Source organism: Bos javanicus, chromosome 22 (assembly GCF_032452875.1).
Source record: "Bos javanicus breed banteng chromosome 22, ARS-OSU_banteng_1.0, whole genome shotgun sequence".
NCBI classification, from domain to species: Eukaryota; Metazoa; Chordata; class Mammalia; order Artiodactyla; family Bovidae; genus Bos; species Bos javanicus.
The window spans coordinates 14,236,041-14,249,940 of record NC_083889.1 but is presented as its reverse complement, the minus strand read 5'-3'; the positions used below and the strand labels follow the sequence as shown (position 1 = coordinate 14,249,940).

At 42.9% G+C, this 13,900-nt stretch overlaps 1 protein-coding gene across 11 annotated transcripts in view; it reads left to right on the top strand.

The window, feature by feature from the left end:
* ULK4 (unc-51 like kinase 4) overlaps nucleotides 1-13,900 on the top strand; it is a 508,471-nt gene that overhangs the window by 126,391 nt on the left and 368,180 nt on the right. For all 11 annotated transcript variants that reach the window (XM_061396049.1, XM_061396042.1, XM_061396048.1 and 8 more), the window contains one exon: nucleotides 1,741-1,868. In XM_061396049.1, coding sequence (XP_061252033.1) covers nucleotides 1,741-1,868 — 128 coding nt within the window. The remainder of the gene's footprint in view (nucleotides 1-1,740; nucleotides 1,869-13,900) is intronic.

Sequence of the window (13,900 nt, the reverse complement as noted above, 5' to 3'; positions counted from 1 at the left end):
GGATCTAGGTGAGACTGGTGGATTTGTTCAGTCGCTCAGTTGCGTCTGACTATTTGCATCCCCATGGCAGCATACCAGGTTTCCCTGTTCTTCACCATCTTGAGTTTGAGCAAGCTCAAACTCGTGTCTGTTGTCAGTGATGCCATCCAGTCATCTCACCCTCTGTCACCCCCTTTTCCTCCTGCCTTCAGTCTTTCCCAGAATGGGGGTCTTTTCCAATGAGTCAGCTCTTTGTGTCAGGTGGCCAAAGTATTGGAGCATCAGCATCAGTCCTCCTAATGAGTATTCGGGGTTGATTTCCTTTAGGATTGACTGGTGTGATCTCCTTGCGGTTCAAGGGACCGCCATGCCCTGTAGGCATGCCATGTAGGGCCACGCAAGATGGATGGGTCTTGGTGGAGAGTTCTGACAAAATGTGGTCCACTGGAGAAGGGGATGGCAAACTGCTTCAGCATTCTTGCCTTCAGAACCCCATGAACAGTATGAAAAGGCAAAAAGACTGATGCATAGATATAGATATATCTCCACTTTAAAATAGAAGCCTGTACATGGCTGTGTAAGCGCTTCCTGCCCTCCAGTATAGCACCCAATGTAAAAGCACTTTGGCAAAAAAAATAATAATAATAAAAAAATTTGAACTGCTTACCTCTCCTTGGACACACAATGTCACTCCTAGGTGCTTGCCTCTGCCAAGGACTCTCAGGAACTTAAAGTCCTGCCCTCTGTAATCATCTTTATAACAATCCCATTCCATATTTCTGCCTACTTATATCTGTTAACCCTGTGTGTATGTGTATTCCATTTTTTGCATATCCATAGGCTCCCGGAATGATGCAGTCTTTTTGTTACAAGAGAACATGACACTAACATTTGTCAACACTTATTCCTCTATGTTGTGTTAAACTTTTAAGTAAAGAATGTTATAGAAATAGTAGAGTAGGAAATGGCAACCCACTCCAGTATTCTTGCCTGGGAAATCCCATGGACAGAGGAGCCTGATGAACTACAGTCCATGGGGTTGCAGAGTCAGACGTGACTGAGCATGCGTACATCAGATCAGATGAGTCGTTCAGTCGTGTCTGACTCTCTGCGACCCCATGAATCGCAGCACACCAGGCCTCCCTGTCCATCACCAACTCCCGGAGTTCACTGAGACTCACGTCCATCGAGTCAGTGATGCCATCCAGCCATCTCATCCTCTGTCGTCCCTTTCTCCTCCTGCCCCCAATCCCTCCCAGCATAGAAATTGAGGTTTTTTCCCGTGTCCCGTATTGGCTGTTGTTTTTACTTTATGTCTCTAGGACTTTAGTTGTATGGACTAGAGGTGTGATCTTTGTGTGTGAAGGTTTGCTCAAAAGTTCATGCAGACATGACTTTGAGTTCTGGTTATTGCCACACTTCCAGTCATGTGATGGGTGGTTAAGAACCAGGCTTTATTGTCTGTCTGACCTGGATTTGAATCCAGTTTTGTGATTTGGGGCAAAGTGCTTAACTTTTCGAGATTTCCTTTTTTAAAACAGAGATAATATTGTTACCTTTTCCAGCTACTTTTCAGGTTTAAATGAGATCATACATTTTAATAACTTGGTATAGAGTATAGCAATAAAAAAGAGTTTCAAAACTGACAGGTGATGCTATTTTATTTTCTATTTGGTTATTATAATCTATTGACCTTCAGAGTTGACTCTTCTATTTATTTGTTTCATGCTTTCTCAAAAAATATTCTCATGTCTCCCACAGGACTTTGTATCTACAATTATCCGTTTACTGGACAGCCCTTCCACTTCCATTAGAGCCAAAGCCTTTCTGGTTCTTTTATATATTTTGATTCATAACCACGAGATGCTGCTGCTCAGCTGCCAAGCAAGGTAAGATTTTCTCTGATTTTGCCAGTGACTTCAGTTTGGTGCCTGTTTCATTAGTAGTGTTTCTTGGCCCCTATCTACCTGGTTATTGAAAATTATTTTCCTAGATTTTTCCAAGGGTTTAATTTTTCACTTATCACCTCTGCTTGGAAACACTGATGTCGGCTGGTGGTTAAGTATTAGGAATTTCCTAGGTCTGAGTACAGCGTGTTAAAGGTGTTAAAGGTGGTTCTGGTTTGCATCTTTGTAAGGCATTATTGACGGGTGGTTTGGTCATAGTTCTCATTAGTATGAGGTTCTGGACCGAGTGGCTGAAAGCCCAGGGGAACCAGTGTACTGCAGCAGAGGAGGAGGCAGGATGGGGATCTGGTGTATGTGGACTGGTCCTCGACTGGGCAGATCTCTCATGGTTACTGAGTCTCGCCTCTTCTCTCCAAAAAGAGAAGCGTCTGATGTACCTCAGGTTCCCTCCAGCCTCTGATGCTTCTCAGTTAATGTCTTTGAAACTGTCTGGCCAGTGGTTACATCCCAGAGGAACCTTGAGCACAGGGTTTACTGTCTATTTCTTGACCTGGTTTTTTACTTAAGGTAGAATACTGGGAAGATTCTAGAATTGCTGAGATGGATCTTGATTAGGGATTGGAAAATTTTATCCTGCAAACAGAGAGTTCATGTTTTAGGATTTACAAATCAAGAAGCAAAATTGTGAATATTATGTATGTACTTCTATTACAAGAGAGAAGACAAATTTTCACAAATTTTTTGTTGACGTAATTAAAAATACATTACTCGCAATCTATCCCTGGGATGGATTGGCAGATGCAAACTATGATATATAGAACGGATAAACAAGGTCCTACTCTATAGCACAGAGAACTATATTCAGTAACCTGTGATAAATTGCAATGGAAAGAATATGAAAAATAATGTATGAATCACTTTGCTGTACAGCACAAATTAACACAATATTGTAAATCAACTACTTCACTCAAGTTAAAGAAAAAATATATACTGCTAATAATTGAGTATATCCTTTTTGTAACATAGGTCTAATAATGGGAAAGATAGAATTCTTTTGGGGAGAAGAGTTAACATTTTGCTTAATTAGGGGTCAAAGTGAGAGTCCTTATTATCAAATCTGATTGCAAATGTTCCTGTTGGTGTTGACACCTAATGCAGTTTTATATTTCTTATCTTTGAAAATGTCTTTTCACATTGAAATGTCATGTCAATATCAGTTCATGGGCACATGACTTTCATTGAGCATGTTCATCACTTCAAAGGTATTTGTAGTTTTCTGTTAGATTCTTCCTTATATCTGTCTTTAGCCTGTCATCACATCGCAGGTGAACCACTTCTTGGTGTGGGTCATGTGCAGGATCCTAAGAAATTTCCATTGATTCTCATCTCTCAGGGATCAACCCTTTGTTGTCTTATGTCCAGTTGAGAACTGATATCTCATATGTTTTGTCTATTTGTTAGTGGTTATAGATGAGAGGGTGTGCCCTGATCCTGTGAGCCCATCATGGCTGGAAGCAGTAGTTGCTCTTACCTATCAGTAAAGACCTCATCACTGTCTTTGCTGCCTCTCATCTCTCCTTGTATCTACCATCATTTTCCTCCAGGACAAGTAATATAGTTTCTCAACAGGTGTTCTTCCATCATTTCTTAGACTCATAGTCTGGTCTGTGTAGCAGCAAGAGTGTCTCTTACACAGTGTGAATCAGCTTTTGTTTCTTGCCTGTTCCCATTCTCCTCATAGCATCCTATTGGGCTGAAATAATACCCCCCACTCTGACTGTGGGCTGACTTCATCTCATGCCTGCCTGCCTCTCAGCCCTTGTGTTCCGCAGCTCCTCCTTGCGCCCCCTCCAGCCAGCCAGCTGCACAGTTCTTGCTGCTTCCTGCGCACGCTTGCTCATTACACTCCCCTCCGGTGTTCCCTGTGCCCACTGTACTCTCCCCGCAGCCGCGTGCTTGGCTGATTTCCTCAGCTCATTCAGCTTTCTGTTCAGTCTAGTGGTTACTGCTTCTGAGAGCCACTCTAATCATCCTATCTCAAATTCCGCTCCTCACCCCAACTCAGAGATTCTCTAACAGGAAAGAACTGTGAGAGCCTGAGTGGGACAGGCTTGGTCCTCCTAGGAAGTGACTGTGATTTCTGTGTCCCTGAGTGAATATTTAGAAACTTTGGCCATGGTGGACAGATGGTGGCCTGAATGCACACCCTAACCCTGACCCCTACTCTGCCCTCTCTGGAGGGTGAGGCTTAGCCTTGTGGGAGAGGTAAGCGTGAGCCCCATTCTTCCTGTGCTGTGGGTAGAGATGTGAACACTCTGTGCTCTAAGCCTGGGGGAATAGCAGACCTCAGGTCTTCTGTTGGGTGCGGAATGCAGGTGCTTTTGGTGTGGTTTTTGGGCCAGTAGTCCTGTCCCCAGGGGATCCACAGTGGAGCTGCCTTGGGGGCCAGTCTGCCCCTGACTGAGGCTGCAGGGGGGTGATCTCATTTTCCAGCACTTGGAGAGAACACGTCCCCTCCCCACCTGTATCTTTGCCACAACCTGGTCTGATCAGGTGCCGAGCTGGGGGAGGAAGTCTTGAGCAAGCAGAGCTTGGTCACAGTCCACTGACAGAGATGCTGGAAGTAATTGAAGGAGGACGAACAAGGGCAGGCAGCCCTCACGGAGGCAGAACTAATGGAATAGACAGAATGTTAACAAACAAGGAATGAAAACTCCATGGAGAAGCAGTTTTCTGAAATTCAGCAGAAGAACCAAAAGCAAATGGCCTCTGCTGGGGACGGCATTAGTGCTTTGAAAGGACACATTGACCCACGCAGAGCCAATGACAAAGACATGGAGATTCATGTGGAGACAGTAGGAAAGTCGGAGTGTTGGTCCAGGAGACCTCACATGCAGAGCATGGGGAATGCCAGGAAGAGGAAAGGAACAGATGGAGGAGGGTTTCTAATGGAAGCAATCTCGTAGTCATCTTCTGCTCAAACATGCTCTCTCCTGGTGCCATATTAAACTGAGGGTAAAGGAATCAAAAAGTCACAAAACCGCAAAGGGAAAGGTGACTGAGGCAGAGGAATGCTGTCACCTGTCCTGGTGTTTTGGAAGCTGGAAGGGTGAGAGATGAATGTTCACTGAGGTCCATTAATGTCTGCAGAGGGAGAAGCTGGGAGGAGACCTGGTCACCTCCTGGCAAAACTCAGGACAGGTTGGGAAAGGCAGGTGTAAAGGTACCTTTGAAGTCAGTGGTGAGAGGGAGGTGAGACTCAACGTAGGAAGATTGATGGCAATTTGCATGCGGACTTGATTGCCAGGCCTGAGCATCCGGGACGCTCTGCCTCTTCTGCTGCACCGGGAGACTTGAGGTATATTCTGGATGGTTTGAACCGGTGAGGCTTCAGATGTGGGGTTTGAGACGTATCAGAGGGAGATGAGGTGCTTTGTGAGACCCTATAATGAGGATCGTAGAACAGCTGCTTAGTCTCGAGGGTGAGGACATCTGCCTTCTACCCCTCCTTGACTTGCAGTCTGTTGGCAGCCTGATTTCCACGCTCTTGACCAGAGTTTGGAGGTTAACCTCAGGGAAGCTGATCCCGTCTCCACAGGGGCTGGCCATTTGCCTGTCCCTCTACTGTAGCTCAAGAAACCTTGCCCCATGTTCCTGTATTGGAGCCCATCCATCATGAGCCCCACTCCTGCATGCAGACCTTCCAACAACGCTTCAGTGCATCCTCTTAAAATATAAATGGACAACCAAGAATCACCAGATACGTAAGGAAACATGGAACTCAGATGTCAAGACTCGCCAAGAGATGCTCAGCAGAAACAGACTTAATTAGAAACAGTTCATGGAAAAAAGAGTGAGGATGACTCCTCAACCTGTGAGTAAATGCTGAATCTTCCTTATTAATAGAGGAGAGCACTTCATACTCTTCGTTACAAGAGAAACTACACTGAGTGTTCTTTCTCACTCAGCACACTGATAGCGTCTGAAACATGTTCTGTGGGTGAGGCTGTGGGGCAGCTGGCACTGTCCTCTGCTGCTGGTGGGAATGGCAGAATACTGTGACTACTGTGAAGAAGAATTTGTCTGTATCTAGAGAAATTCCATGTTTTTACCCTTTGTCCCAGCCATCTCACTTCTCGGATACACTGTCCAAGGATCTGTTATTGGCAAGGACGTGAGATGACACATGCGTGAGGCATCATTTGTTAACGGTAAACTATATACAGCAGACTAGCTGGAGAATTGTGGTCACCCTTGTGTTAGTTTCTTCTTCCTGCCGTCACGTTACAGAAAACTCAGTGGTTTAGGACAGCATGTATTCATCTGACAGTTCATGTGGGTCGGGAGGTCAGGCTCTTTGTAGCTGGACCCCCTGCTCATGTCTCACAGGGTCGAAGTACAGTTATTGGCTGGTGCTGCAGTCCTTGTCTGAGGCTGAGGTCTTCTCCAAGAGCACTGATTGCTGGTAGAGTTCATTTCCTTGCAGCTGTAAGACCGAGGTCCCCACTTTGTTGCTGATTTATGGCTGGGGCTTGCTTTTGGCTTCTAGGGGCCGTCCTTCCTCTCCATTGGCATTTCACAGCAGAGCCATTTGCTTTTTTCCTGGACGCAGGTAGTTGCCCTTTTTATACCTTGAATCCCCTCCACCGACTCAAATGTCTTTCCTCACTCTTCTGCCACCAGGAGTAGAAAGCCCCATTTTTAAAGGTTTCAGCTGATTGGGTTGGGCTCATGCAGATAACCTATGTAATTTGAGGATAATCAAATTGGGACTTTATTTTTAAAAATTTTTTATTGAAGTATAGTTGCTTTACAATAATTGTGTTAGTTTCTGCTGTACAGCAAAATGAATCAGCCATACGTATACATATATGCCCTCCTTTTTGGATTTCCTTCCCATTTAGATCACCTTAGAGCACTGAGTAGAGTTCCCTATGCTATGCAGTAGGTTCTCATTAGTTACCTGTTTTACTCGTAGCGGCGGATATGTGTCAACCCCAGTCTCCCAATTTGTTCCCACTCCTTTCCCCCCTTAGTGTTTATATGTTTGTTCTCTACATCTGTGTCTCTTTCTGCTTTGCAAATAGGTTCACCTCTATTATCTTGATTTCACATATGCATGCTAATATATGATCCTTGTTTTTCTCTTTCTGACTTGCTTCATTCTGTCTTGCAGTCTCTAAGCTCATCCATGTCTCTGCAAATGAAATAATTTTGTTCTTTTTTATCTTTAAAGTTCCTTCACTGTTGTACTCAGATTAGTGTTTTGAATAGTCAAGGGGTAGGAATCATGGGAGAGACGTTTTTAGAATTCTTGTAGCCACAGTACCCATGATGGAGGACTCTGCAGCTGTGAGAATGGACAAGTAGGATCTCTATACACAGCCATGGACTGATCACCAGGACATATTATCCTGCTAGAAGCAAGGTGCAGAAGGGTACTTATTACATACTAACTTCTGTGTAAGAACGAGGGAGAAAACAGGAAAGACATATGCACTTATTAGTATTTCAAAAAGAACAGAAGGATAAATTAAGAATGAACAAAGTGGCATTTTATATGGAGTGAAAGACAGCCGGGGACAGGGGTAGGGGTGGCAGCTCTGCTTTGCATATAGCTGCATTATGACTTGGATTTAAGTGTCAGGTGAATGTTTAATGAAAAATAAAATTAAATACAGCAGTCTCTAAAGCTTGAAAAATAATTTGGTAGTGTGTGATGTAACTCCAAAGAAGAGATATTGAGGTGTATAAAGAACACTAATCGTTTGGCAGCGCAGTTGATTCTTAAAGAACACGGGATCGACCTTTGCAGGTTTGCGTTCACGCAGGTATTTTCCCAATAAATCTAGACGGAACTACAGTCTGTGGTCGGTTGAGTCCTCAGATGTGAAACTGTGCGAACATTGAGAGCAGACTCGAGCGTCCACGGATTTTGGCATCAGCAGTGGGTCCTGGAACCAAACTCGTAGCTGCATACGAGACATCTTTCATTTCAGTTGCTGTTCCTCCAGTAGCCATGGATCATTTTTCTCTGCTGTCTTAAAGGCATTTTTCTTTGTCTTTAGGATTTAAAAAAGTTTAATTGTTATATATCTTTAGTGTGAGTTTCTTTGGGTTTCTCCTGTTTTGAGTTTGTTCCTTTAAGTCTTCTGCTAAATTTGGGTATTTTTCAGGCATTATTTCTTCAGATACTTTTTCAGTCCCATTGTTTCTCTCCTCCCTTTCTGGATCCTGATGATACAAATAGAAGGCATTTTGTTATTGTCTGGTAGGTCCCTGAGACGCTTTCTTTAATAAGCCTCTTTGTATCTGCTTTTCAGATATTGTAAATTCAGCTAATCTGTCCTTAAGTTTACTGATCATGTTTTCTTTTTTTTTTTCCTAATTTTATTTTATTTTTAAACTTTACATAATTGTATTAGTTTTGCCAAATATCAAAATGAATCCACCACAGGTATACATGTGATCATGTTTTCTATTACCTGTGCTCTATTTCTTGAGCCGGTCCATTGACTTTTCAGTTTTGGTTAATGTAGTTTTCAAAAGTTCTGTAGCTTACATTGGTTATTTTAAAAACTTTTTTCTCCTGAAATTTTCAGTTTTCATTGGTCTTTCAGATCATTTGAAACATTTTTATGACGCCTGCTTAGAAATTGTTATTAGATCCTTCTAGCACCTGGTTCATATTGGTGTTAGCATCTGTTGATTGTGTTTTTTGATTCATGTTGTGATTTGCCTGGTTCTTGCTGTGGTTAGTGATTTTTAAGATTATATCCCTGACATTTTGCCTGTTACCTTGTGTAATAGGATGTGTCTTCATCTCGCTTGGTGTTAAGTCTTGTCATTGCTAGGGGAGGGGTGAAGGTCCGGCTTGTCACTGGGCCCCATTGATAACTAACCTGCCGGGGAAATCAGATTGCTGTTTGCTTCTCCTTGGCCATAGAATGGAAGATCAGCTTCTTGCTCAGACATGCTGTCACTGCCCCTGCAGGGAGACTGGAGAGTGGCTTGCTTGGCTGGGCAGGGAATGGAGGGCCCACTGCCTGCTGTCTGTTGGGTATTATGCCTGTCAGGAGAATCAGGTCACTGTTGCCTGCTTCCACCAGGCAGAGGATGGAAGGTTAGCACCCTGTTTGGCCTTGCCCACACCTCCCAGCTGGGAGGTTGGTATGTGTTCCTTCTTGCTTTGATGCCCAGGTATTACACCAGTGTGCATATGAAATGCAATGTTGAATATAAATGTTTGCAAAAGGGAGGCAGGCTTCAGGTTAGAGAGATGTTAAAATTCTCTGTGATGAGTCATAGAGAAAATTGTTCTCTCTTCCATACCTGTGCCTTGGAACTCTGTTAGCAGCTGGATGTTTGAGCTAACGGCAATGCTACCCGTCTGCCTGAGAACTGAAACTTCACATCAAGAGCCCACGATAACCTTTGCTATTTTATGTAGATATTTTTTCCTGCTTACCATCATCACCATCAGCCTTTTATGGATTAAATTTCAGTACATTTTCTATGATGTCAGCTCTCAAATCTATCTTGCATGACAGGCAGTGAAATTGAGCTGTCAGGATTAAATAAAAAGGATATGATAGCCCCCAAATGTCCACCTATTTCTCCAAATGGCTTCATACTCATATTGAAAATGACGGGAGATAAAATAGGGTCTTATGTTTCTCTAGAAATGATAACCCTTTTAGGGGATGAAGAGCCTTGTAAGTTCATTGTGTAGTTTGTTGTGAGCCTGAAATGTCAGTGCCTCCTGATGGATCAGGTTCTTCTAGACTTTTTTTTCCCCTTCCCCATAGCATTGCTATTAATATGGAAATCAGTGGGGGGAAAAATCTGCTTTGATCTTAAAAGGAAGATTTAAAAAAATTTTACTCTGTATAATTGGTTAACTGTGTGGGAAAAATTATTTTCTCAGCTTACACCATACAAAAGTCAATTCCAGATGGATTAAAGAATTATATATGAGAAAGAAACTCTAAACAGTTGGAAGAAAATATGTTTAAATATGGGCAAGGAAAGCTTTTCTGAGCAGAAAAGCAATGAAATAAACCATAAAAGGAAATAATGATAGTTTGGCTATATATAGTTTAGAAACTTTTATATGCCCCACAAATCAGAAGTAAAATTTCATGCTAAGAAATTCTGTAAAGTTTTGCATTGTATGTAATAGAGTTAATCTATTTAAAGAGATTCATAAAGATAGTCAGTCTCAAGAGTAATCAGAGAAGTGCAAATTAAAATGATAATGTCAAATTAAGGAAAAAAACACCAACCACTATCTTATATCCTAAGTACAGTTAGAAGGGCAACTTTTGACTAGTTGGTGAGATTACCTTTTTGAGGGCATCTGAGCACGATGACAAATGTGTATCATGAATCCTGATGATTCAGAAGTTCCATCGTTATAAATAAACTTGAATCACAGAATTGTACTTTTGTCAAGAACTTGAAGGATATGACCCAGGTTTTTGTTGGTTGCTTAGCGTTTCCTTAACTTTAGCTATTAGATACAGAAGTATCTGTGCTTCCCAAGCAGTGCTAGTGGGAGACAATCTACCTGCCAATGCAGGAAGAGACAGAGATGTGAATTTGATCCTTGGGTTAGGAGGATCACCTGGAGAAGGAAATGGTGACCCACACCAGTATTCTTGCCTTGGGAAATCCCGTGGACAGAGGAGCTTGGGGGGCTATGGTCCGTGGAGGCTCAAAGAGTCGGACACGACTGAGCGACTGTGCATGTGGAAATCCTGCAGGCTCTTCAGAGACTCTCCAAGGTCCTTGTTGACCCTGTCCACACTGTTTGGCAGCAACGTAATATTTCTTTGGTGATTGTGATCACTCACTCTTCATCAGTAGAGTGATCCTCTCCATCCCCAGATGGAATTATTTTGTCCTCTGGTGGAAACCATTCTTGCTTGGAACCATTCCAGCAGAGCTCGGGGTCGTGGAAACTGTAGGTAAAAAAGCAGTGAGTGAGAGGTAGTCACTCCCACTTCTGCCTCTCAGTTACCACCAGACCTGTGTGTTTTGATGAATGGGAATGCTAAAGCCTATGTTTTGTTTGTTGATTCAAAACATTACACCTCATTGTTATAAGGCCCGGTGTTGTGTTGTTTCCCAGCTGGCAGCACCACTGAGCTTGCAGTTGGCCATTCTTCCTCTCAGTTACCCAGAAGTCTCTGGGTGATGGCTACTTGCTGAATAGTGAATTCAGTGGACCTGAGCATATTACCACACTTCTTTTGCTGTTAATAAGTTTCTTGATCAGATAGAGTGTTACTTTGATTATCATGGTGATAAAGAAGGCGTTTCTTTGTCTTTACTTAAAGGAGAGTTTACTGCCCCTTTCATGCACCAGTCTGTTGCTAGCTGACTGGCAGGTCTCCCCAGGTTATGGGCTAGACTGGGGGCACAGTGTTGGTTTCTCGTGTTGGCTGGATGGGCAGGATCTCGGTCATAATTGAAGAGGAGCGTTCTTTTTGCTGAGCACATGCATATCCTCTAATACTGCCACCAAGGCCCCTCTGGATGAGGGCCCATGAGCAGGCCCTGGGGTGACTGGAGAAATTGTGTTGACTGACATTTGCAGAAAGTGTCATCTTCTCTACCTGAGTGTAGAGAGGCTTCTGTAAAGTAGTTGTCCTTTAGTGGGCATCCACGTGGTACACAAATGTCATCATGCTTTGTACCCACTCTGAGATGTCCACTCACATAGACTTTTCCCAGAACTTCTGGTCACCAGTTTTTAACTCTTTTTTTTTCATAGTCCCTGGCCATTAATAGAAGATTCAAGCTGATAGCCAGTGCCCACGAATCAGCAGGCATCAGTACCTTTAGCCATGTCTCAGTTTGAACATTAAGTAAAACAAAATGTGTTGGGTTTCCTTTTCAGGGACTCATTTGATTTCTTTTGTCATGCTGGCAGCAGTCTACTTTGATTTGCTGCCAGCGTATTGTAGTGAACCATTCACTAACCAGGCTCAGTGATTTTCTTGTTGGGTCAACTGCTTATAAATAATTCTTTATCAGGATCGAGAGAGGAGAGACAGTGCTAGAGGGACTGTGTCAAAGGACTCTGCACCACCTGCTCATTCAGCTTAGTAGTTCTTACTGGACCTGTTCAAGCTTCGCTCTTACACTTACCAGTGCACTTGATGATGGGTTACTGCTGTGTGTGCCCAGCCTGGTGGCTTGGTGTGGCAGGTTAATGATACAGTTACTGATGGGTTACTCATATCATGTGATCATTTGATGTCACTCGTCACGTTCATCCTCTGTCAGGGGCTGTTTCTCAAAAGAACAGTGATCTGCAGAATATGACTTAACTCTAAAACTTGGCAGCTAAAACTGTTAGCTGCTCTAACAAAATATCAAAGATTGGTGGCTTATAAAGGGGCTTCCTTTGTGGCTCAGGTGGGTGGCTTATAAATGACATGTATATTTCTCATAGTTCTGGAGGCTGGAAGTCTAAGATCAGGATGCCGTTGTGGATTGGATGAAGGCCCTCCTCTAGGTTGCAGGTTTATCCTTGTGTCCACACATGGAGGAAGGGACTAGGGCCCTCTGAGGGCTCTCTTTTATGAAGGCAATGATTCCTTCATGAGCGCTCTACCCCCATGACCTAATCACCTCCTAACATCATAACACTGGGTGTTAGGATTCTAGTTAAATTTGGGGATGAACACAAACCTTCAGACGACAGCAACCCAAAGACCTGTGTTGTGATTCATTTATTGGTGTTTTCCTGGGGACCCGTGTAAATATCACGTAAATATTCCCATAAGATAACCCACAAGATACTGAGAGTAGCAGTAGATGTGCTGGGGTTATATGGCCCACGTGGAAGAACTGCTTACACTGCAGATGGGAATTACAACAGAGCCTTCATTCATTCCAGCTCCATTAAAAACTAGTAGGTGTATGGGTCTCTCAGAAAATGAGTCAGAGGGACACAGTCTAATGTGGTATATATTGCCGCCTAGGTTCACAAAGCCCACCTTTTGGTCATAATCAGTAGAAGATGCGATAACTTGTCTTTGCTCTGGAGGGATAGCTCAACGTGTTCTAGATTGTTGAGCCCTAGAAACTTCACTGGGGCCTAGTGGACAATGGATTTTTATGGAGTTTATCTGTCTCTTAAATGTCTTACTAAGCCAACTGAAGCTCCTCAGGTCCAATAGCCTAATGTCTCACGTCATCGAAGTGCTAGTGTACAAGTACAAGTGTGATGCTGGTGGGACGTCAAGACAATGCAGATCTTTGCTGACTGATAACCAAGAGCGGGTTTGTTGGCAGAGCTCAAAGGCAAGGCCCTGAACATTTGCTGTTTGCCGTGATGAGTAAAAAGCAAACATGTGCTGATGGTTCTTCCATATTTACATGTAGAAAAAAGCCTTTGCCAGGTCAATAGCAACTATAAGATCCCGGGGCAGTGCTAATTTGCTGCAGTAGAGGTACCAAGCTGAAATCACAGCTGCAGTTGCAGTCACAACCTGTTTCTGTTTTGGGTAATCCACAAAGTCCATCACAGTCATTTTTCTGAAATTCTGCACAGACCAAATAGACAAATGGACATATAATAGATTTTTATCATCCCTATGCCTCTCAGTTTTTTTTTTTTCCGATGTTGCTATCAATTTCTGTGATTTGGTTTTCTATGGATATGAGTTAATATCTTTTTAGAGACGGGACATGTCAGGAACTGCTGTTTGTCCCTTTTTTTTTCAAATCATAATGACCCTTGCTGCAGAGATGATGTAGCCAGTGTGTGGATTCTGCTGATTACTAAGTATGTCTATTCCTAAATATCTATTACATTTTGAAACTGAAGAAATAAACCCAGAATAGATCTGTACGTGTGGTGTGTCCATGTAATTTAAATTCAGATCAAAACTATCACCTGAGCATCATAACCCAAGAGGGAACCACTTCAATTACAAAGAAAAGTATTGGATGATGAGCTTGCTGAAGATCCTTTATTTTTTTTTAATATATATATTTTA